General features: G+C 42.8%; 1 protein-coding gene across 1 annotated transcript in view; it reads left to right on the top strand.

The window, feature by feature from the left end:
* Positions 1-26,064, top strand: part of LOC126092482 (TRAF3-interacting protein 1) — a 229,920-nt gene that overhangs the window by 1,863 nt on the left and 201,993 nt on the right. The window contains exon 2 of the mRNA XM_049908100.1: positions 20,027-20,144. Within this exon, the coding sequence (XP_049764057.1) occupies positions 20,048-20,144 (97 nt within the window). The 5' untranslated portion in view covers positions 20,027-20,047. The remainder of the gene's footprint in view (positions 1-20,026; positions 20,145-26,064) is intronic.

The following is a 26,064-nucleotide window of genomic DNA, read 5'->3' as shown; positions in this document are numbered from 1 at the left end:
AGCAAGATGTATGAAACAGGCGAAATACCCTCAGACTTCAAGAAGAATATAATCATTCCAATCCCAAAGAAAGCAGGTGTTGACAGATGTGAAAATTACCGAACAATCAGTTTAATAATCCACAGCTGCAAAATATTAACACGAATTCTTTACAGACGAATGGAAAAACTAGTAGAAGCTGACCTTTGGGAAGATCAGTTTGGATTCCGTAGAAATACTGGGACACGTGAGACAATACTGACCTTACGACTTATCCTAGAAGAAAGATTAAGGAAAGGCAAACCTACGTTTCTAGCATTTGTAGACTTGGAGAAAGCTTTTGACAATGTTGACTGGAATACTCTCTTTCAAATTCTAAAGGTGGCAGGGGTAAAATATAGGGAGCGAAAGGCTATTTACAATTTGTACAGAAACCAGATGGCAGTTATAAGAGTCGAGGGACATGAAAGGGAAGCAGTGGTTGGGAAGGGAATAAGACAGGGTTGTAGCCTCTCCCCGATGTTATTCAGTCTGTATATTGAGCATGCAGTAAAGGAAACAAAAGAAAAATTCGGAGTAGGTATTAAAATCCACGGAGAAGAAATAAAAACTTTCAGGTTCGCCGATGACATTGTAATTCTGTCAGAGACAGCAAAGGACTTGGAAGAGCAGTTGAACGGAATGGATGGTGTCTTGAAGGGAGGATATAAGATGAACATCAACAAAAGTAAAACGAGAATAATGGAATGTAGTCGAATTAAGTCGGGTGGTGTTGAGGGTACTAGTTTAAGAAATGAGACACTTAAAGTAGTAAAGGAGTTTTGCTATTTGGGGAGCAAAATAACTGATGATGGTCGAAGTAGAGAGGATATAAAATGTAGACTGGCAATGGCAAGGAAAGCGTTTCTGAAGAAGAGAAATTTGTTAACATCGAGTATAGATTTAAGTGTCAGGAAGTCATTTCTGAAAGTATTTGTATGGAGTGTAGCCATGTATGGAAGTGAAACATGGACGGTAAATAGTTTGGACAAGAAGAGAATAGAAGCTCTTGAAATGTGGTGCTACAGAAGAATGCTGAAGATTAGATGGGTAGATCACGTAACTAATGAGGAAGTATTGAATAGGACTGGGGAGAAGAGAAGTTTGTGGCACAACTTGACCAGAAGAAGGGATCGGTTGGTAGGACATGTTCTGAGGCATCAAGGGATCACCAATTTAGTATTGGAGAGCAGCGTGGAGGGTAAAAATCGTAGAGGGAGACCAAGAGATGAATACACTAAGCAGATTCAGAAGGATGTAGGTTGCAGTAGGTACTGGGAGATGAAGAAGCTTGCACAGGATAGAGTAGCATGGAGAGCTGCATCAAACCAGTCTCAGGATTGAAGACCACAACAACAACAACAACAACAACAACATATAAAAGCCATTAAATTCTTTAAAAATTCTCTCAATTTAATAAATTTAACTGTAAAATGTTAAGAAATGGTGTGTGATACAGTTTTTTAAGTGTCATATTTTGATTTCCCACCCTAAAAAACATAAGAATAAGGTATTTTCAGCAAAAAGTTTTTTCCATTGTTGGCCTGGGTAATTAATGTAACGGAAATTTTTTATAATATGTTATATATATTTTGTCCACTTCAGTTATCTGTACCTAGCTCTGCCCTGTCACAGTCGCTAGTTATACTAGTATTTAAGTACTGGCACTGTAAGAAGGTGCAGATAATGTGTATTATGTTGAGGTGTGTGGCTGGCAGATACTTTCACCAACAGCAATTCATGCGCCATAAGTTCACGCCTCTACAATCTCTCGCTATGATTACTACTGTAACAGTCTAAATTGATGGATATATTAACTCTCCTTTGAACAGAGTGATATACACCCATTCTTTCACAAAGAAAAGGATGTGCTGCCACCTCTGTGATAAAGAATGCAGTACAGTATAAAACAGTCATAAATTATCTTGCTGTTATATCCAAAGACTGCTGGCTACGGTGTATCCAGATTTCAGAATGAGCAATTTAGAAATGAAAGAAGCTGCCACCTTTTCCAGAAGATATATTGTAAAAAAATATGCAAACGTGTGTGTGTGTGTGTGTGTGTGTGTGTGTGTGTGAGTGTGTGTGTGAGTGTGAGTGTGAGTGAGTGAGAGAGTGAGAGTGAGAGATGCAGTACATCCATCCAGACTCGAGAACGGGAAGAGACAGCTGTTTGAAGAGTGAAAAAATTGATGTGGGCTTAAGAAAACATTAGAATACAGATATATGCTCATCTATCATTTTGTACATATCTGTTTTTGGTATGGGCATGTTTATATTGCAGCTTTTCCCCCACACAGTGTTCAGATACTTATTAAATGACATACATTTTGTCGCTTGCATAATACATAGCCAAAAGAAAACATCGACAATGGCGCGAGGAGTGTGCAATGTGGTATACAGGCCAATGAAATTTTATGGAGACAAATGAGGTTCTTACACCCATTTTTTTGCTGTTTTTGCGATGAGTGAACAGTATAGAGCTGGCCATGATGATACAAGACCCAGCTGTTGGGTAATTGCAAGAAGTGAAGGCAGTTGTGAAACTTGCTGTGTGTTTATATTGAATCAAAACACAAAATTTATCTGAACGTCAAGGCTTTAGCAGAGGTAGCAGCTTTCAAAGTATATGGGCCACATGAAAAGGGAACTGTAATTGTGTCTAATGATATTTTAGTAATAGTATTATAATTACATTTCATGTGGGGCTGTACTACTATACACAATTGCCATTGTTATTGATACACTGATTCTAGCACATAGGAAGGGAGTGGGTGGCTTCATTATGGAAATTGCTGAGGTGCTGATGGATACAGTTTTCCACAGTTACCTACACTTCCTTATCACAGGTCAACTTCTGACGATTCAGAGATTGTTTTAAAGTGCTAAAGATCTGCAAGTTACACGGGGAGATATTTTTTGAAATAATTCGAGGGTGGCCACACATCCCTCATAATGCTGACGTCATTGGGATATTGTACACTGTGCGCAGTTCACCTCATCCATCGTGTGATAAGTTTGTGACTAATGCTCCCCTTCTGAGCAAAGAAATTTGATAACCATTCTTTGTCATGATGGGGAGGAAGTTGTTGTTGTTGTTGTTGTTGTTGTTGTTGTTGTTGTTGTTGTCTTCAGTCCTGAGACTGGTTTGATGCAGCTCTCCATGCTACTCTGTCCTGTGCAAGCTTCTTCATCTCCCAGTACTTACTGCAACCTACATCCTTCTGAATCTGCTTAGTGTATTCATCTCTTGGTCTCCCTGTATGATTTTTACCCTCCACACTGCCCTCCAGTGCTAAATTGGTGATCCCTTGATGCCTCAGAACATGTCCTACTAACTGGTCCCTTTTTTGTGAAGTTGTGCCACAAACTCCTCTTCTCCCCAATTCTATTCAATAGTTCATCATTAGTTATGTGATCTACCCATCTAATCTTCAGCATTCTTCTGTAGCACCACATTTCAAAAGCTTCTATTCTCTTCTTGTCCAAACGGTTTATCGTCCATGTTTCACTTCTATACATGACTACACTCCATACAAATACTTTCAGAAACGACTTCCTACCACTCTATACTCGATGTTAACAAATTTCTCTTCTTCAGAAATGCTTTCCTTGTCATTGCCAGTCTACATTTTATATCCTCTCTACTTCGACCATCATCAGTTATTTTGCTCCCCAAATAGCAAAACTCCTTTACTACTTTAAGTGTCTCATTTCCTAATCTAACTCCCTCAGCATTACCCGACTTAATTCGACTACATTCCATTATCCTTATTTTGCTTTTGTTGATGTTCATCTTATATCCTCCTTTCAAGACACTGTCAATTCCGTTCAACTGCTCTTCCAAGTCCTTTGCTGTCTCTGACAGAATTACAATGTAATCGGCGAACCCTAAGGTTTTTATTTTTTCTCTATGGATTTTAATACCTACTCCGAATTTTTCTTTTGTTTCCTTTACTGCTTGCTCAATATACAGCTCAGTTAACATTGGGTAGAGGCTACAACCCTATCTCACTCCCTTCCCAACCACTGCTTCCCTTTCATGCCCCTCGACTCAAGATAAGTCGTAGGGTCAGTATTGCCTCATGTGTTCCAATATTTATATGGAATCCTAACTGATCTTCCCCGAGGTCGGCTTCTACTAGTTTTTCCATTCATCTGTAAAGAATTCGTGTTAGTATTTTGCAGCTGTGGCTTATTAAACTGATTGTTCGGTAATTTTCACTCTGTCAACACCTGCTTTCTTTGGGATTGGAATGATTATATTCTTCTTGAAGTCTGAGGGTATTTGGCCTGTCTCATACATCTTGCTCACCAGATGGTATAGTTTTGTCAGGACTGGCTCTCCCAAGGTCGTCAGTAGTTCCAATGGAATGTTGTCTACTCCTGGAGCCTTGTTTCGACTTAGGTCTTTCAGTGCTCTGTCAAACTCTTCACGCAGTATCATATCTTCCATTTCATCTTCATCTGCAACGTCTTCCATTTCCATAATATTATCCTCAAGTACATCGCCCTTGTATAGACCATCTATATACTCCTTCCACCTTTCTGCTTTCTCTTCTTTGCTTAGAACTGGGTTTCCATCTGAGCTCTTGATATTCATACAAGTGGTTCTCTTTTCTCCAAAGATCTCTTTAATTTTCCTGTCGGCAGTATCTATCTTACCCCTAGTGAGATAAGCCTCTACATCCTTACATCCAAAATCTTTGAGAAAGTAATATACATGAGAATGTGGAACTTCCTGGTATGCAAAAAAGTGATTTCGAAGGGGCGGTATGGGTTTGTCCACCATTACAGCAGCATCCAACTTAATCAAAGGTGTCACTCAAGCAATAGATAATAAAGAACATGTATGTGGCATCTTTCTGGACTTGCAAAAAGCATTTGACTGTGTTGATTCCACCATATTACTGGACAAACTGTGGAACTATGGCATTTGAGGCACAGCCCATAATCTGATGAGGTCCTACTTGACAAACAGGAAGCAGTTTGTGTCTATTAGCACTACAGAGGGAGCATACACATCAAACACCACTGACATAAATTTTTTTATTCCACAGGGGTCAATATTAGGATCACTTCTTTTTATTATTTTTGTTAATGATATTCAGTCCATAACAAACCATGCAACAGCTATCTTATATGCAGATGATACCACGTTAATATGCTGCACTCCAAGCTATTCGCTGCTCGAAGTGGAATCCAATACTGCAGCAGGCTTAGTTCTGCAGTATTTTAGTGAAAACACAAATAAATCTGTCTATATTGAATTTGATCTTGGGAGGCAAAAAACTCATGAAAACCAAATCTTAATGGGTGATGAATACATTAAAAAACAGTACTCGACCAAATTTCTTGGCCTGACACTTGATGCAGAGTTAAACTGGTCTGATCATGTGAATGATATTTGCAAAAAGCTATGTACTATCATATATATCCTAAGAAAACTGACACCTTTTTGTAACATCACCACTCTGAGGCAAATATATTTTGCACTATTTGAATCCCATCTAAGCTATGGGATAGAGGTATGGGGATCCAGCAGTAAAGGTAATATGAAAAGTGTACTTATCTTACAAAAGAAGGCACTTAGAATTATGGGAAAGAAATGTGCCAGGGAGTCCTGCAGAAATTTGTTTAAAGAATTTAAAATACTAACTGTTCATAACCTGTATATGCTGAAGATAATCATTATGGCAGTAAACAGTAACAAAACACTTAATAAAGTGTGGCATAGAGCGCCATAAATATCGATATTTGTTCAGTGCGTAAGTGTGCTATCTTTGAGGAGAGGGCTTTGGGCAGGATGTTGGATGCCAACGGCAGTTAGCCTCCGGACTTGTATCTGTGTAGAAGCTAAGTGTGAATAAATCTGTATCTGAGAGAATTCTAGTTGTTTACCTACAACTATTCCATATTCCCTCACTGGTGACCACGTTTCTTGTGTAATATGCGTCCGAGTTACCGCCCGAAGGTTATTTACGCGCCTACCGCGTCGGGTTTCTCCGCGATTGCGGGGGCCTTTGTTCAGCTCCAGACAATGGCCTTTCAGCACTCACCGCCACCCGTATTTCAGCAACATCTCTCCAGCACTCCTGCCGTCGTAGCGGACATGCCGCAAGAATCTTCGGAATCCTTCAGCCAGAACGTGCAGTGGAATTCATCGAGTGCCACCAGTTTCTTCCAACCGCCAACGGTCGTGGAGTCTGGCTTTGTTAGCCTAGACCTTCCCACGTGTTCTCCACATAGTGTTGGTGGGAACATTCCTACTCCTGTGTCGAACGCACAATTCAATACAGTTCATGGCGTTGAGCAAGGTTTTGCTACTTTGGAAAATCCAGTAGTAAATTCAAACTCAAATCAGTTCCCGCCACGTGTGTATCCTTCCGCGCCGGCTAGTCAACAGGTGTTCAATGCTTGCCAAACAGCAAATATCACACCGAGTGTGCATCCTAGTGGACGTGTGTGGGATCCTTGTGTTGCTTCTAATCAAGTTCTGGACAGTAATTACTCCGACATCTACAACCAGCCCCACAACTCACGGTCGAGTGAATACTGTGTGCATAACGGACATTCAGCGGCGCTCTTAAGTACTAGTGGCTTCTCTCCGAGCTACCACGTCAATGAGAATGCACATTTTGACTACAATCCTCACACCGTTCGAGCATCTGTCGCTTCTCAGCAGCCCCCCCCCCCCTCCCCCCCCTCGGCATCAAGTGAATTTCGCGATTCCCATGCTCTACTTCCGAGCGTAGTAATAGGCTCACCTCCGCAGTGACTGCAGTGCCGAATCTGCCGAAACTACCAGACTTCAAACCCGCTCACCCAGAGTTCTGGTTTAACCTGGTTGAGCAAACATTCAATGTCTGTGCTTTGGACGACGACGCACGCTTCGCCTGCCTCATGAACCATCTTCACGACCGCGTCAATTTAATTTACAATCTGGTCAAAGCACCCCCCCTAGCAGGGAAGTATGCTGTGGCGAAACAGACGATACTGGAGTGCGTCTCTAAAACCAGGAGCGAAAATGTGCGACAGCTCATCTACGAGAGCGTCTCAGCGACAGGTCTCTGTCCCAGCTGTGACGGTGCATCCGTCTTCTCGTCGATGAGCAAGCTATGCCTGATGACACACTCGCAGAAATCTGAACTGAAAAGCTGCCTTTGCCTGTCCAGACTGCAATCTTTGCGTATGAAGATAGGCCAGTAAATGAACGTTTACGCGCCGCCGACAGAGCATACACCGCCAGGCAACATGAGCTCCATGCACTGCATTCTGGACGTGACCACACTAAGACACTTTCTGATGCCACGCCCTTGTCTGGTGCTGCTAACAACAAGTTCGTTAAACTAGCCGCCCTGCCTGCACCTTCAACTCCCCGCAACGACAGTGCATCGGCCTCTGTGGAAGACTCTGGGGCACATACTCCGTCACCTAGCAACTACCCACAGGAGCACAGGCCCGCCCAACCTTACTGTTTCTTCCACGCGAGATTCGGGGAGCAAGCTTGCAAATGCCAGTCACCGTGTTCTTACCCAAACTCCAACCGCAGGTAGGCTACGGTGCCACCTCCTGCGATGTAAACAACGGGCACCATCCCACGTTGCACTCCATTTCGGACAACAACAGTAAGTGTGGTTGAGTCTATGTTTGCGATTTACGATCGGGTATATGTTTTCTGGTAGACACTGGCGCAGATGTCTCTTTGCTGCCGGTTCGCCTAGCAACCAATAAAGTGCAACCACACAAAACAGTACTTCGTGCAGTGAACTTGTCTACCCTACAGTGTTCGGGTTCCACTTTGTATACAGTGAAACTTTTGCCCGGGTGCAAGCTTGAGTGGACGTTTATAGTGTCAACAATTGAAGAACCTATTCTCGGAATTAATTTCCTCAAGCACTATCAGTTGTCACTAGATTTTGTGCAAAATACTGTGTTTTACCCCCCCCCCCCCTCCCCCCCTTAACAAACATATTCCTTTCGCTCCGCCGAGTGACAGTTCGGCTAACACCAAACATGTGTGCTGTGCTAAGAACCTATCCCAGGAGTTGCAATCTTGGACAGACAAGTGGCTAGTGGAGTGCGCCAAGTCTTCGAAGTTGCGGATGGAACGTACGGAAATGATGCTGCATCTCTGCAACATACACCATGAGTTGGCCTCCACACAAGAACGCCTCGCGGCACTACAAGCAGACGACTCGTCGGCTACAGACAAGGTCAGTCCGTGCCAGTTTGGTGTTCCCGTGCCCGCGCACGTTAACGACAATGTTGTGAACTCTGTAAACTGTGTCAGCACCCCCTTTCGTAATGATAGTGTATGCCCGAGTGCTCATGCTCCTTGCGTTCTGAATGGACAATTAACTTGTGCCAAGCTCGTGGCAATGAACTACAGCCATCTGCTGTTCGGCCACGCTCACTCATGCCTACAGTGCTCGTAGCGGCACGGCCTGCTACCAAGAACCAGTGTACCAACCTCGCCCATGTTAACACGCATGCGGCCTTTACGCAGCCTATGAGCGGTTGGCACACCTGTACTTCTGTACCCTCAGCGCTACAGCTTTGCCCGTCCGTGACTGCCTGCTCCGCTTCACGGACATCTGACTGTCGTGCCGCGCCACGTATTGCAGTGGTCACTAATGGCACAGTTCATCGGTTACGTCTAACCGATGGGCTACCCATATCGCAACGCCCACGCCGCCTCAAGCCGGAACTTATGAAAATTGCAAAAGAACAATTGGATGATCTATTACAAAAGGGAATAATTGAACCTTCTTCCGGTTGCTGGGCTAGTCCTATCCTGTTTGACCAAAAGAAAGACGGTACTTGGCGTATGGTCAGAGACTATAGGTGTTTAAATGCCCGCACCATCATTGATAAATATCTGGTCCCACACATTGCAGACTTCAATCATGCGCTCGCAGGTGCAAAGTACTTCTCTGTTTTGGACTGTAAGCACGCATCTAGAGTTTTGTTTCGTATACATGGACGACATATTGGTTTTTGCTTCTACTTTGGAACAGAGTGAGGAGCGTGTTCAAGTCGTGACAGATATTTTCGCAGCCGCTGGTATTGAACTGAACAATAAAAAGACTCAATTGCACCGGTCATCTGTCACATTCCTAAGTTATGTTGTGTCATCGGATGGTCTGACACCACCGCAGGACAAGATCGAGCCTGTTCTCGAGATGCTACGCCCTCAGACCTATAGGGAATTACGCAGGTTCATCGGAACAGTTAATTACTACAGAAAACATTTGCCAGCCGCTTCTGCGGTGCAGGCTCCTCTCACAGATGCTCTCGCTGGCCCACAAACTTCTGGCACCCGCCAGGTACCATGGACACCAGACATGGACAAGGCATTTAACGAACTCAAACAGCTGTTGGCCTCCGCTGTCAGTATTGCTCACCCACGTGCGGACGCCACAATGTTTATCACTACTGACGCTAGTGACAATGCTATCGGCGCAGTACTGAGTCAGACATACAATGATGTTACGACCCCCCTGCAGTTTTTCTCAAAAAAGCTAAACAACGCACAGAAGAAATACTCAGCATTCAACAGAGAATTACTTGCGGTTTACGAGGCCATAAGACACTTCAGAACTGATGTTGAGGGATGAGATTTCTATGTGCTCACTGATCACAAGCCATTGGTTCCTGCCATAAAAAATCCTGTGGCTGATCCGCCCCCACGACGCTTTCGTCACATTGATTACATCTTGCAATTTACAAATGACATTCGCTACATCTGAGGAACGGACAATGTGGTTGCTGATTTTCTCTCACGTGTTGGTGCTGTCACAACCTTAATTGACCTAACGGACCTACCTAGGTTGCAATCGGCAGACCCCGATACCATGCAGTTAATTTTGGACCACAGCTCCTCTCTCCAACCGGTACGCTCTACTTTCCCTGGCATATCTGACTTAGTGTGGTGTGATGAATCGACTGGTACGTTGTGGCCATTCATTCCTAAGCCCCTTCAACGCCAGGTCTTTGACAAACTACACACATTAGCACACCCCGGTGTCAAAGCTTCCACCCGTCTGGTAGCTGAACGGTTTGTCTGGAGAGACATGCGCCGCGACTTGGGCCAGGGCATGCATGTTGTGTCAACAGAACAAAGTTTCCAGGCACACTTCCCCACCCCTTGGCTGTTTTGCCGAACCTCCAGGCCGGTCTCACCACGTTCATGTCGACCTCGTAGGCCCTTTGCCCCCCTCCGAGGGTTTCCGTTACTTGTTTACAGCTATTGACAGGATGACTCGGTGGGCTGAGGCTGTGCCTATTCCAAACATTACCTCTGAGACAGTAAGTCGAGCATTCTTAGATTCGTGGATATCTAGATTTGGCTCACCTGTTTACCTCACCACTGACCAGGGGCGACAATTCGAGTCTTCAGTTTTCTCTGACCTATGTAAAATGTGTGGTATTGTCAAAATTCATACTTCTGCGTACCACCCCCAAAGCAATGGGCTTGTCGAGCAATGTCATCGCACCTTAAAGTCTGCCCTGCGTTGTCATGACTCACTATGGACAGAGGCACTGCCCTTTGTGCTTCTTGGCCTTCGTGTGACTTTCAAGGAAGACCTCAAGGGTTCCGTAGCAGAGTTTGTGTATGGCCAACCTCTGGTTTTGTCTGGAGAATTAGTCACTCCCACCCCACTTCCACGGCCCTCTGAACTCCCTTCACTTCTCGAGTGGGTGCGCTTGCACTGCAGCAAAATTCAGCCGCCACCTCCGGCTGCTCATACACCTCCGCACGTGTACGTACCGCGCACGCTAGACTCTTGTGAGTACGTGTTTCTCAGAGACAACTCAGTCAAAGCCCCGCTTCAGTCGCACTACATAGGTCCTTACAAGGCCTCAAACGCTCTGAGAATAACATTGGATCTCCTCATAAAAGACTCAACCGAGTGAAACCAGCTTTCATTGAGCCTCAGGTGAACCTCCCTGATTCTGCCCCTATTTCTCCCACTCCTGCTTCGAGCGGCCATCCATCTTCCCATACCATGCATTCAGGTATTGATTCTCCACAGCGTGCTTCTATGCCGAGCACTGCTCCTTCTCCGTGTTCATCTAATTCGAGTGGCCAATCTTTTCGGGGCTTCACTCCTCACAGCTCTCGCAGTCGAACTGCCAACCACTCGGATTTTACCATTGTGTTACCGTCTTCGTGTGACAGCTCTTTGTCACGCCGTTCAAGCCACGCTGGCTCCTTGTTGCCTTCGGTCACGCTCCCTCGTCTGTCAGCTGATCGCCCGAGGTTGTCTCCTGCACAGTCCAGTGCACCTGCCACCCCCCTCTTAGCAGATGCTTCCCCCTACCATGGCTTTCCCACACCTCCCTGCCTCCCTACCATTGCTCATACAGGTGCCACCCAAGAATTCACAACACATGTACACCCTGATGACATACATAAATTATCTGTTGTCATAGATGGCGATACGGTGTGTGTGGTACTCGCGTGTGACAATGTTGAGGGAGGAAGTGCAGAATCTCGTGTGGTGCGCCACTTTAAATTGAGCAGAAGTGCTGCGTGTGGCAATTTGCGTGCCTTTGTTAGGCCTTCTGGCAAGGTGATTCTCCGCCTGCCGGCTGACGAAGTGCTACACCTCCACTCCAGGACGGGACGTCATCTTCAGCCGCCGGCATCGCTTGCTGACTTCGCCGTCAACATACCGGGTTTCAGCCCCCGGTCTTGTACCAGTCGACCGCTTCTGCCTGACGCAGAAGAACTGTACGTTACCTTCCTAATTTCTCACTCCCCCCATTCACAGGGACGTACTCCATACTGTGCGGGTGGGGCAATGTGGCATAGAGCACCATAAATATCGATATTTGTTCAGTGCATAAGTGTGCTATCTTTGAGGAGAGGGCTTTGGGCAGGATGTTGGACGCTAACGACAGTTAGCCTCCGGACTTGTATCTGTGTAGAAGCTAAGGGTGAATAAACCTGTATCTGAGAGAATTCTAGTTGTTTACCTACAACTATTCCATATTCCCTCAAAAGAAATACACAATCACAACACTGGAGGTAGAGAGAGACCCTACATCATCTCCCATAGAACAACACTTTATGAGAAAAGCCCGCACTATGCAGGCATAAAACTACTGAATTGCTTCCATCCTAATATATCCAAATTGTCCGTTGCAAAACTAAGAACGATATAAAAATTATGGCTCCTAAACAATCCTGTATATTCAATAGATGAGTTTCTAGATTTAGTACACTTGTATGATGGAAGACCATCTATCTAAAAATATATGTAATCTCAGGTCTTGGACTGTGTCACAAACTGTAAATATTTGTATGTAAGCTATGAATACTGTGTCACAAACTGTAGATTTCTTAATCTAAGTATGGCAATAACCAATTTTTTTATGTGTAGTCCATATATGTAACTCTGTTCTCTCAGCCAAATTTAGAAAAAGTTGTGTAGATAAAAGTGCCACCCAATAATATGTAACCATAGTAAGTAAGGCTCTGACTTATCCAGAAGACTGGAACGAAAAAAACCTTTTTTGTAATCAGTTGATGTTGGATCAAAATAAATAAATAGACAAAATAAATAAATAAATTTGTCCTCTAGCCATCCCTGCTTAGCCATTTTGCATGGGAGGAAGCTATCATGCAAAAAACTGTGGAAGCAACTCTCTAGAAATGCAGAAATTACTGCTGGTCCTCTTTTCAGTTTGGTTTATCTTATATAACCACTACTATTTGGTGGTGCATTTGATTTGTACTGAATTTTAGAGACAGGCATCAGTGTGGTGGGCCTCGATGTGAATCTGGGTGTATGCAACTTTTTAAACCCATTTCATACATTAATGTGAAAATCAATTGTTACATTCTATGAAGCAGGACAGTTAGAACTTAGGTGTGGGTCCATATGCTGCCAATATCATGTATGAATTCGAACCTGTGAAAGACTGACGGTCCCTAAAGCGTGGAAAATCCTCTCTTAAATGACTCACTAAAAGACTGCCTGAACCTGGTATTCATGTCCAGATCTGTTAATCTGGATGAATGGCAACTCCATAAAGGTGAAATAATCAGTTGTAGGCTGATAGAAGATCATAAATTGGGGGTAGGCTTGCATTCAGTGTATGTGCAGCACGGATAGGAAGTGCACCTATGTAAAGTTGGTGCAGAGGAAGGAACTGTGTCTGCTAACTAGCAGGTGTACATGGCAGTGGGACATGGTTAGTGACTCCAGCACAAGAACAACACTTAACAGAAGTTTGTCACAGTTATCACAATTGTCAAGATACAGATGTTCAGTCCCTTCTCTGAAACCAGAAACTGCAGATTGGACCCTAGGCAGTCGACCTTCAGATTGCTGACACAGCTACTTTGGCACAGTGTGCACACACTGGGTGCTTTTAGATGGAATGTGTTTACTGGTAATGATAGAGCGGTGAACAATATAAAAGTTAAATTTATAGCAGAAGCATTAAAAAATATATAACACTCTTCTTAAGAGATAGGGATTATTCTGCTGCCATTTCAATATCACAAATCTTGGTGTATCGCTAACTTCAGTATGACACTTCTGTGGATTTCAAACTTTCAAAAGTTGTATTTACTTGTAAGAGTGTACAAAGTCTAGCTAATATCCACCTTTCAGTTAATATGCAGCAATGTTTGCAGAATGTGGTAAAGGAACTTTCATCTGTTAAAATGTGTAGTGTAATGATGCAGGTTTTGTATGAATGATTTTCTTTTAACATATGACCATGTGCAGATTTCATCACCTATGTCATTTACAACACACTTCAAAATTATTTAAATTCTTTTTAAATTGTCTCTGAATGGTTCTTGAATGAAACTGTAAAACATCATCATTTGAGTCGTATGCGCAGAATTATGTCACTCAGTCCAACTTGTTTGTGCAAACCTTTTCAATTTAGATGTCGTTTGTTTCTTCTCAGAAATTATATTAATGCAAGTTATCTGATTTAACAAATATTACAACCACATTGAATAAACTTTCCAGATTCAAACTTGCGATGAACGTCGTCAAAATTAATAATCAATTCATTCACATAATTCTTCATAAATAAATTCTCGGAACACGTATTTGACTTTAGCAGTATCCACTACTTTATTATCTTCTTACATATAGACGTGTACCTGAGCCTTGACAAGATAGGACTAAACATTTACAGCATGATTAAACTTTCTATGACGTCATTGTTGTACAAACATTACAAATTCTCAATTTTTTAATTTTTAGAAGCACGACGCAACAACTCGGTTTCAGGATCTTCTGTTGCTCTTTGGCTGTCGACCCGCGATGTATAGTGGCCAGCAATTTTCTCTCTGGTCCCGGCAGCGAAGATGCTGTCTCCGTTCGTTGCGCCGCCCTCTCCCGTACATGAAACATAAAAAATAAATACAAAACTTTAGATAATTCACAGATATTACAAATATTACAAAAATACATAAACAAAACAGTAAATTAAACTTATATTCACCTGCAAACTGGGCTGACACTGGTGTATGGGGGACGCTTCAATTTCACGTCCCACTACAAATGCTTATACTACAAGAACTCAATTACCAACAAAACCAATCACACTGTGTTTTGTGAGACTGTACAATAACACTGAGTAACAAAGTTCTTACATGTGTATTGTTTTCGGTAAAAACATGAAGTTTTGCCACTGATTCACTCAGCAGTTGCAAATATGTTTCTTCACACTCCACATATCAGCGTCTGGTTACATTGTATCCTACTTTGAAATAATTGCCCCATATATATGTAAAGAGGCTGGGAGAGGTATAACTGTTAATATTTGCAACAATGTAAGGAAAGACAGATTCATACTTACCATAAAGAAGAAACGTCTGGTTTCAGACAGGCACAATTAAGACACTCACATGTAGATTTCGGCTCCAGCCTTCATCAGTAAAAGACACACACACACTGTTAATACTTGTCAGATATGGGAGAGGTTACAGAATTTCCTCACTCTAGAGCTGTGGTATGGTGGGATCTCTTGCTGGAAACAAGGTTTCAGCGAGATGGTGAGACTGTATGTATTGCTAGGATATATATGAGTGGGGTTCATAAATTGTTTCAAGGGCTCATGATCTCTAGAGGAGGGTATATAGCATGTTCTTCACATTTACCCAGTTTAAGCGCATCTGACTTATTCCTGTGGGGCTATCTTATATTGCATATCACATTAACAAACCTCAGAACATTATGCAGCTGAAGACTGCTGTTTGCAAGAGAAATCCAGCTGTATTGTACAGAATGGTTCAAGCAGTGGTGTTTAATCTCTGTGGAAGATTTGAAGGCTCTAGTAAAATTTGTAGGGAACATTTAATAGGTGAATAATAAATGTCACTGGTTGTAATATGCAAATGGCACTTTATTACATAAAAATATTGACACTTATGTTTACTGTTGTTATTAGGGAAATAAAACTGCCACTTCATAGGGCCCACCTTATATAATGCAGAAAGGATTTGTTTAGATTTGCGTATGATTAATATAAATATCAGGTGATCAAAAAGACAGTATAAATTTGAAAACTGATTTATTCACAGAATAATGTATATAGAAAGTACAAGTTGACACACATGCTTGGAATGACATGGGGTTTTATTGGAACCAAAAAAATACAAAAGTTCAAAAAATGTCCGACAGATGGCACTTCATCTGATCAGAATAGCAATAATTAGCATAACAAAGTAAGACAAAGCAAAGATGATGTTCTTTACAGGAAATTCTCAATATGTCCACTATCATTCCTCAACAATAGCTGTAGTTGAGGATTAGTGTTGTGAATAGCACTGTAAAGTATGTCCGGAATTATGGTGAGGCATTGGCATCGGATGTTGTCTATTAGCATCCCTAGAGATGTCGGTCAATCACGATACACTTGCGACTTCAGGTAACCCCAAAGCCAATAATTGCACGGACTGAGGTCTGGGGACCTGGGAGGCCAGGCATGACGAAAGTGGCAGCTGAGCACACGATCATCAGCAAATGATGCGCATCTGTCGGACATTTTGTGAACTTTTTTTTGTTCTAATAAAACCCCATGTCATTCCAAGCATGTGTTTCAATTTTTACCTCTCTATCTACATTATTCTGTGGTTTATTAAGTTTTCAAATTTATACTGACTTTTTGATCACCCAGTACATGGAGTAAGCAATATAAGAAGCCTTACGGATTCAAATGTCTTACTTTTGAATGAATGCTAGTATTTTAGGATTGTCTATTCAGATCTCAGGGCTGATCAGATGGAAATAAGTGTCAGAGAGCTGCTATAGAGACAAACACTTGTCAAGTAGCTGTTAGGATGATGATGATGAGGTCATCAGTATTGAGATATATCAGTGGGATTTTCATTGTTGGTTTCCTTCTCGTTCTGACCTCTTCATTTTGCCATGTTAAGGAATACATAGGATAAGTATCACTTTTGGACTGCCCATGTGTACATCTTAAACTGTGTACTACATAGAAGTTTCTTAACTTTGACTTGAATTGCTATGTATTACCTATAATCTTAGTGTTGTGTTTGTGATGTTAGTGAAGCTACTCAATTTATCCACTTTTGGCTTTAAATAAATACCTTGTTATATGTATGAAAAAGCTGATAATATGAAAAAAGCTACCATGTTTCCAGTAGAGAAATGTTTTACATGTCAATGCATTTATTACATTTAATGCATCATACAGCTACCTCATAAAAATGAACTTTCTAGGGAGCATGGAATACGAAAGTAATGTAATAACACTGTTTATGACAAAACTTGAATATCTACTTAACAGTCACTGAATCAGTAACAAGATGAGCTAAATTTATGGAAATATTAATAGAAAAAATATTATGGTTGAATGTTTGTTTTTGGGAGTCAAAAATTTAGGCCAAAAGTAAAATAGAAACAACTATTGAGGTAGGCAATAATTCTCCCTGATTTTAAAATTAAATAACAGTGATGCACAGATCATTGGAAGAGTGCAACAAAGAATTTTATGCAAAAGCTGGTAACAGATGGTGCTGTACTCTGTCCACCATGTCAGTGTGCATAAATAGGCAGTCTTTGCAATCACATCACAATATTTTTTAAAATGTTCATCACTCACAGTAGGGGCATGGTGCAAATGAACAGTGAAATTCGCTGTCACATCTTGTGTCTTGGTGGAAATGAATTCAGTCACCGCACATCCCGTAGACTTGAGCTCATCCAGCATGGTGGGATGGTCCGAGTAGGTTGTGTCTTTCAATGTAACCTACAAAAAGTAGCCACAAGGAGTCAGATCACGTGAATGTGGCAGCCAATTCACACCTGTGCCTGTAAATTTGGGGTAGTCCATACACTGTACATGTGCTTCATTTATGAACCAGATGTAGCCAACATAAAATTTTTCATTATCTGTAATTGTGAGAATGTTGTTTCAAAGTCAGCTCTTTGTCACCCAGCAGCTACAGGTATGATATGGTGACATTAGGTTTTGAATAGAAATGTGTAGACCATTTCTCACTATTGTATGTATGCTGGAACACTTCAAATCAGTCTCTGCCGGAATTCTTCAGACGGATTTTCTCATATGTTGGTGAGTAAGTCCAGATACTGTAGAAACATTTTCAGGAGTAACTACAATTGGCCTGGGGTCAATATTCCCAGCTGGATCAGCCACATTACATTTCCATTTGAATTTGGCAAAGAGCTTTTGAATGCTTTGGGTCCTTTTAGAACATCAAATTATGTATGAATATTGCACTTCCTACATCTAAATGACTACTCTGCAATTCACATTTAAGTGCTTAGCAGGGGGTTCGTTGAACCACAATCATACTATCTCTCTACCATTCCACTCCCAAACAGCGCGTGGGAAAAACAAACACCTAAACCTTTCTGTTCAAGCTCTGATTTCTCTTATTTTATTTTATTTTGATGATCATTCCTACCTATGTAGGTTGGGCTCAACAAAATATTTTCGCATTTGGAAGAGAAAGTTGGTGACTGAAATTTTGTAAATAGATCTCGCCGCAACGAAAAACGTCTTTGCTTTAATGACTTCCATTCCAACTCGCATATCATATCTGCCACACTCTCTCCCCTATTACGTGATAATACAAAACGAGCTGCCCTTTTTTGCACCCTTTCGATGTCCTCCGTCAATCCCACCTGGTAAGGATTCCACACCGCGCAGCAATATTCTAACAGAGGACGAACGAGTGTAGTGAAAGCTGTCTCTTTAGTGGACTTGTGCATCTTCTAAGTGTCCTGCCAATGAAACACAACCTTTGGCTCGCCTTCCCCACAATATTATCTATGTGGTCTTTCCAACTGAAGTTATTCATAATTTTAACACCCAGGTACTTAGTTGAATTGACAGCCTTGAGAATTGTACTATTTATCGAGTAATTGAATTCCAGTGGATTTCTTTTGGAACTCATGTGGATCACCTCACACTTTTCATTATTTAGCGTCAACTGCCACCTCCCACACCATACAACAATCTTTTCTAAATCGCTTTGCAACTGATACTGGTCTTCAGATTACCTTACTAGACGGCAAATTATAGCATCATCTGCAAACAACCTAAGAGAACTGCTCAGATTGTCACCCAGGTCATTTATATACACCAGGAATAGCAGAGGTCCCAGGACGCTTCCCTGGGGAACACCTGATATCACTTCAGTTTTACTCGATGATTTGCCGTCTATTACTACGAACTGCGACCTTCCTGACAGGAAATCACGATCCAGTCGCACAATTGAGACGGTACCCCATAGGCCTGTAGCTTGATTATAAGTCGCTTGTGAGGAACAGTGCAAAAGCTTTCCGGAAATCTAGAAATACGGAATCAACTTGAGATCCCCTGTCGATAGCGGCCACTACTTTGTGCGAATAAAGAGCTAGCTGCATTGCACAAGAATGATGTTTTCTGAAACCATGCTGATTATGTATCAATAGATCATTCCCTTCGAGGTGATTCATAATGTTTGAATACAGTATATGCTCCAAAACATTACTGCAAATCGACGTCAATGATATAGGTCTGTAGTTCGATAGATTACTCCTACTACCCTTCTTAAACACTGGTGCAACCTGCGCAATTTTCTAATCTGTAGGTACAGATCTATCGGTGAGCGATCGGTTGTATATGATTGCTAAGTAGGGAGCTATTGTATCAGCGTAATCTGAAAGGAACCTAATCGGTATACAATCTGGACCTGAAGACTTGACTGTATCAAGTGATTTGAGTTGCTTCGCAACCCCTAATGTATCTACTTCTAAGAAACTCATGCTAGCAGCTGTTCGTGTTTCAAATTCTGGAATATTCCATTCATCTTCCCTGGTGAAGGAATTTCAGAATTGCCATAATACTGTGTTCTAACCTATGATATTCCACTACCAGAAACACATGTTATTCAGTGGAATATATGATTTCACCTCTTTCTTTGGTACACTAACCTCCTTTCACATTTCGACTGTGGACTGATCGCTCTTGGCTTCATAGTAGTATTTTTAGGCACTACCTATTGCGATTGCAGTTCCACCCTCAGTATGAAACTGTTGCAGCTTTCACAACAAACATACTGTTTATTGTTTTCTTCTCTTGATCTTTTTTCTGCATGACATTAATTTTGAAATTTTACAGCCCTCAATGTTCTCCTTTACAATGGGATGTACAGAAACCCCCTTCATGTAACTCATCACCCCAATTCTTCAGCTGCTGTATGTCCTGTATTTTCATTCCTCAGTTTTTTGCACTTCACTTTGTCTCTACGAAGTGAAGTTTGAAGGAGAAGATGCATCTGTGATCATAATTTTTGGGCATATTTCTATATAAAGTTGATCTCTCCTAATGAATAATTTGTATAAATATTCTTGTAGAACAAGCTGTTGATGCAAAGTTTTAATTTTGTTCCTGTCAGCCTGCTTGAGGCACTTTGCTGTTTCTTTTATATCTCAGGACAGTTCACTGCTGTTTTCACTGAGACTATTACAAATTTTATCTATTTTTGTTTAAGGTCATTCGAGAAACTGGGTTCATGAATGGAGTTTTCTCACCCGACGAACTTAATCATGAAAATATAAAGGACAAGGAAAGTAAAATAGCCTTTCTGCAGAAATTAATTGAGACAGTGAGTAAGTATGAAGGTTCTGTTCATATCAGTTTTATTTGCACACACTGTTAATGTAACATGCTTGATATAGATGATATCAATTAATACTCCTAAGCCAGAACTAATAGAAAGAACAGAAAAGTGTGTCCTTCAAGTTTAATATATGTCATTTAGCAGAAAAATGACTTTTAGTAATGTTTGCTTTTCTATTAGGCCCATAAACATCAACTATAGTGTAGCATAGATAAAAATTACCTGCTTTGCACCTTACCATTTAGTCAAGCATCATCCATCCAAAAAGTTCCAAGGCTGATTTCATTCCCAGTGAATAAGTAATGTCTGTGCAGTAACTACAGTTGCAACTTGAACTAACAACTGTAAACAACAGATGTGCATTCAACAAGTTTTGAGCAGGCAGTTTTAAGTAGTGGACATGTGGCCTTAGTGTGCCGACCACAAAATGACAGAGTGCAGAAATCAACATAAAAGGTCAACACTTTCACCACATAATTGACGTTCAAGCAAATGTGACCAGTTGAACAACATCCCAAGGAAGGACTTTTGTTATAGCTGCACGTGAGTGTATGAACGTTCTGTGCATTGTATTAAAAAAAAAGGGGGAGGGGGGGGGGGGTGGAGCCAGTAGAGCACCTTAAATGTTAAGACCACCACCTTAACTTTTCTCTAATTTTTTATTAGTCCAGTCTTGAAACTTTTTGGACTGATGGACCTGAAGCCACACTATAAATAGCACCAGCAGTGCAACTGGGTGGTGTAAGGAGGAGGCTGGGGCAGGGAGGAGGAGGGATTGCAGGGTGGGGGGAGTGGTTAAGTGCTGCCAGGCAGAGTGCAAGGATGAGGTGGAGAGAGGGCAGGCCAGCTAGGTGCAGTTGAGAGGGTAGGGGTAGGGTGGGGGAAAAGTGGGAGAGGGGAGGGGGAGGGGCCGCTATCGGAAAAGAAGTAAAAAAGACTGGGTGCGTTGGTGGAATAGAGAGCTGTGTAGCACTGTAATGGGAACGGGGAAAGGGGAAAGATGAGTGAGGACAATGACTAATGGAGGCTGAGGCCAGGAGGGTTACGGGAATGTAGGATATATTGCAGGGAGAGTTCACACCTGCTCAGTTCAGAAAAGTTGGCGTTGGTGGGAAGGATCCATATGGCACAGGCTCTGAAGCAGTCATGTTTGGCAGTGTGCTCAGCAACAGGATGGTCCACTTGTTTCTTGGCCACAGTATGTTGGTGGCCATTCATGCGGACAGACTGTTGGTTATCATGCTCAGATAGAAAGCAGCGCAGTGGTTGCAGCTTAGCTCGTAGATCACATGACTGGTTTCACAGGTAGTCCTGCCTTTGACAGGCTAGGTGATGTTTCTGACGAGAGTGGAGTAGGTGGTGGTAGGAAGATGTATGAGACAGGTGTTACACTTAGGTCTATTACCGAGATATGAGCCATGAGGTAACGGTTTGGATGCAGGTATTGTGTAGGGATGGACAAATATATTGCGTATGTTCAGTGGACAGTGGAATACCACTGTCGGAGAAGTGGGGAGGTTAGTGGGCAGGATATTTCTTATCTCATGGCACGCTGACAAGTTGTTGAAACCCTGGCAAAGATGTAATTCAGTTGCTCTAATCCAGGTGGTACTGAGTTACAAGAGGAAAGCCCCTCTGTGGCCAGACGTGACACCTTGGGAGGTGGTGGGCCACCCTGCTCACTTCCTACTCCCGCCAAGGAGTACCATTGTCCACCACCTCTACAACAACCTCCAAACCTCCACCTCCCCCTCCTGTTCCCTCATAACTGACAAACTCTGTCTTGCAGACCTACTACATTTACCCTACCCTCCAAAATTCCCACTACCACACAGAATCCAAAATCTAAACAGACCCAAAACAAAATCCTGAACCTTTCCTCTAAAAGCCTTAGCCCTGCAGTAACATCTGTCCTTTTGAAAGGCATCACCTTTTACCCCACTCCCAAATTCAGTCATGCTGGGCTGGTTAAAGGCCTTCTCTCCTTCTCCCAGTGCATACAGTGGAAACACTTTTTTGCCGACTACATTACTCGTAAGACTCAACCAGAGACCAAAGTTGAACCCTGCCTGAATCAATTCACTCCTCCATCCAACTGTGACCCACCCCCACTGCCCCCAAATCAGCCCCTGTTAACTTTCCAGAATTTCTTGCCTCACCATCATTCCCCAAACCCCTTAACATGCAAACTAACCTTACATCCACAGAAAGAACTGCAATCCACCATCTAAAAACTGATCCTGACCTGATAATTCTACTTGCAGACAAAGGCTCCACCACTTTTGTTTTGAACTGCACGGATTACCTGGCACAAGGACTCTGCCAGCTGTCAGATACATCTTCCTACAAATCTTGTCACAGTAATGTCATTCCAGAAATCCAGCATGATCTTCAGTCTCTCCTCAAATCCTTAGGCCCATCCCAAACCTCTCCCCAGAGTCCTCTCTCTCCACACATCTACCACTCCCCACACTCTTACCTTTGACATGCTTTGTAAGTTCATATACCCAACCACCCAGGATGCCCCATTTTGGTCGGTTACTGTGCCCCCACTGAGAGAATGTCTGCTCACATAAACCAACACCTCCAGCCTATTACCTGGAACCTATCCTCCTATATAAAAGACACCAACTATTTCCTCCATCAAACTCCACAGTTCCTGTCCCTTTACCACATGGTGCCTTGCTCATCACTATTGAAGCCACCTCCCTTCATTCTAACCTAATGCCCATGACGTTAGCGCTATTGGATACTACCTTGCCCAATGCCTGACAGATTCAAAACCACCAGCCTTCTTCCTAGTCACCATGACCGACTATATCTTCACCCACAATTACTTCTCCTTTGAAGGCATTACCTGCAAACAAATCCAATGTACAGTTAGGGGCACCTGCCTGGCACCATCGTATGCCAAACTATTCATGGGTTATCTAAAGGAATCCTTCCTAAACACCCACAATCCTAAACCCCTCACCTGGTTCAGATTCATTGATGACTTCTTTGCGATCTGGATCGAGGGTCAGGACACCCCATCCACATTCCTCCAGAACCTCAACTACTTCTCCCCCATTCACTTCACCTTGTACTGCTCAAGCCAATAAGCCACAATCCTCTATGTTGACCTCCACCTCAAAGATGGCTACATCAGTATCTGTGTTCATATCAAATCTACACTGTGTGCCCAAAAGTATCCGAACACCTGGCTGAAAATGCTGGAATTCAGTATGGTGATGGCCCACCCTTGGCCTTGATGACAGTTTCCACTCTTGCAGGCATACGTTTAGTCAGATGCTGGAAGGTTTCTTGGGGAATGGCAGCCCATTCTTCACAGAGTGCTGCACTGAGGAGAGGTATCGATGGCAGTTGGTGAGGTCTGGCATGAAGTCAACGTGCCGAAACATCACAAAGGTATTCTGTGGGATTCAGTGTGTGTGCAGCCCAGTCTATTACAGGGATGTCATTGTCGTGTAACCACTTCACCACACACCGTGCATTACGAACAGGTGCTTGATTCTGTTGAAAGATCCAATCGCCATTGCCAAATTGCTCTTCAACAGTGGGAAGCAAGAAGGTGCTTCAAATATCAATGTAGGCCTATGCTGTGATAGTGCCATGCAAAACAACAAGGGGTGCAAGCCGCCTCCATGAAAAACACAACTACAACAGAACACTGCCTCAGAATTTTACTGTTGGCATTACACATGCTGGTAGATGATGTTCACTGTGCATTCGCCATACCCACAACCTGCCATTAGATCGCCACATTATCTACCGTGATTTGTCACCCCACACAACATTTTTCCACTGTTCAGTTGTCCAATGTTTATGCTCCTTACACCAAGCAAGGCATTGTTTGGCGTTTACCAGCATGATGAGCTTATGAGCATCCGCTTGACCATGAAATCCAAGTTTTCTCACCTCCTGCCTAGCTGTCATAGTACTTGCAGTGGATCCTGAAACAGTTTGGAATTCTTGTGTGAGTGTCTGGATAGATGTCTGTCTATTACACATTATGACCCTCTTCAACGGTCGGCAGTCACTGTCAGTCAACAGACAAGGTTGGCCTGTACGCTTTTGTGCTGTACATGTCCCTTCACATTTTCACTTCGCTATCACATCAGAAACAGTGGATCTATGCATATTTAGGAGTGTGGAAATCTCGCGTACAGACCTATGACACAAGTGACAACCAATAACCTGACCACGTTCGAAGTCTGTGAGTTCTGCGGAGTGCCCCATCTGCTCTCCCAAGATATCTATTGACTCCTGAGGAGTACCTGGCAGTAGGTGTCAGCATGATGCACCTAATATGAAATCAGTATGTTTTTGGGGGTGTCTGGATACTTTTGATCACATAGTGGACTAAACACCAGCAATACCTCCACTTCAACAGCTGCCACCCATTCCATATCAAGAAATCCCTTCCATACAGCCTAGCCACCTATGCTGATTGCATTTGCAGTGATGAGTGGTCCCTCTCTACTGAGGGCTTCTCTGAGGCCTTTACAGAGCATAATTATTCTCCCAACCTTGTACAAAAACAAATCTCCTGTGCCTTATCTTTTCAATCACTCACCACCTCCCAAACTGCCACCATTCAACCACAGAGGAGCATTCCCCTCGTAACTTAGTACTACCGAGTACTGGAGCAACTGAATTACATTCTCCACCAGGGCTTCGTCTTGTCGTGCCATGAGATGAGAATTGTCGTGCCCACTATCCTTCCCACCCGTCCTACAGTGGTATTCCATTGTCCACTGAACCTACACAATTTCCTCGTTATGTCTATGAAACCCGTTCATGGTTCATGTAGCTGTAATAGACCTAGATACAAGACCTGTCCCACACATCCTCCCACCACCACCTACTCCAGTCTGGCCACAAACATCACCTATCTCATCAGAAGCAGAGCTACCTGTGAAACCAGTCATGTTATCTTCAAGCTAAGCTGCAACCACTGTGCTGCAGTCTATGTGGACATGACAACCAAAAAGCTGTCTCTCCACATGAATAGCCACCGACAAACTGTGGCCAAGAAACAAGGGGACCATTCTGTTGCTGAGCACGCCACCCAACATGACATTCTTCATTTCAGTGACTGCTTCACAGCCTGCGCCATATGGATCGTTCCCAACAACACCAGCTTTTCTGAACTGCGCTAGTGGGCACTCTCCCTGGAATATATCCTACATTCCCGTAACTCTCCTGGTCTCAACTTTCGTTAGTCATTGTCGTCACCCATCTAGCCTCTTCTCTATTCCTATTCCTGCAATATACAGCCCTCTATTCCACCTACTCAACCAGTCTTTTTACTTCTCTCCTTTTCTGCTAGACCCCCCCCCCTGCCATCCGTCTAACCTCCTAACTGCACCTAGCTGTCCTACTGTCTCTCCACCTCATCCCTGCTCCTATCCTACTATCCCTTCCCGTACCTGCCCCAACCTCCTCCTTACCCCCACCAATTCGCCACTCTCATCATGCACTGGTGCTGCTGCTCGCAGTGTGATTTCAGTTGCCTGAGACTGCAGTCGTGTGTGTGTGTGTGTGTGTGTGTGTGTGTGTGTGTGTGTGTGTGTGTGTGTGTGTGTGTGTGTGTCATCTACAGTTGACGAAAGCTTTAATGGCTGAAAGCTAATTTTGTGACAGGCTTTTTATTGTGCCTATCTACCACTCGGCATCTCCGCTATATGGTGAGTAGCATGTGTATATTGATTTTATTTGTTCGTACTGAGACAGTTATTAAACATTTAAATGCAAAGTATGATTTACAGCAAAATAAGCAGTTTCAAAAATTGAATTAATTAAGTTTTCTGTAAAAATTGTTCTGCAGTATTTCAGAATATTAACAGTGTTTTAGGGCATTAACAATGTTTAAAAATAAAGGTGGGACCAGTGGCTAATTCCGGCAT

The sequence above is a fragment of the Schistocerca cancellata genome, chromosome 7 (genome assembly GCF_023864275.1).
Source record: "Schistocerca cancellata isolate TAMUIC-IGC-003103 chromosome 7, iqSchCanc2.1, whole genome shotgun sequence".
NCBI lineage: Eukaryota > Metazoa > Arthropoda > Insecta > Orthoptera > Acrididae > Schistocerca > Schistocerca cancellata.
The sequence above is the reverse complement of the archived record's forward strand: the minus strand, read 5'-3'. Positions and strand labels throughout refer to the sequence as shown.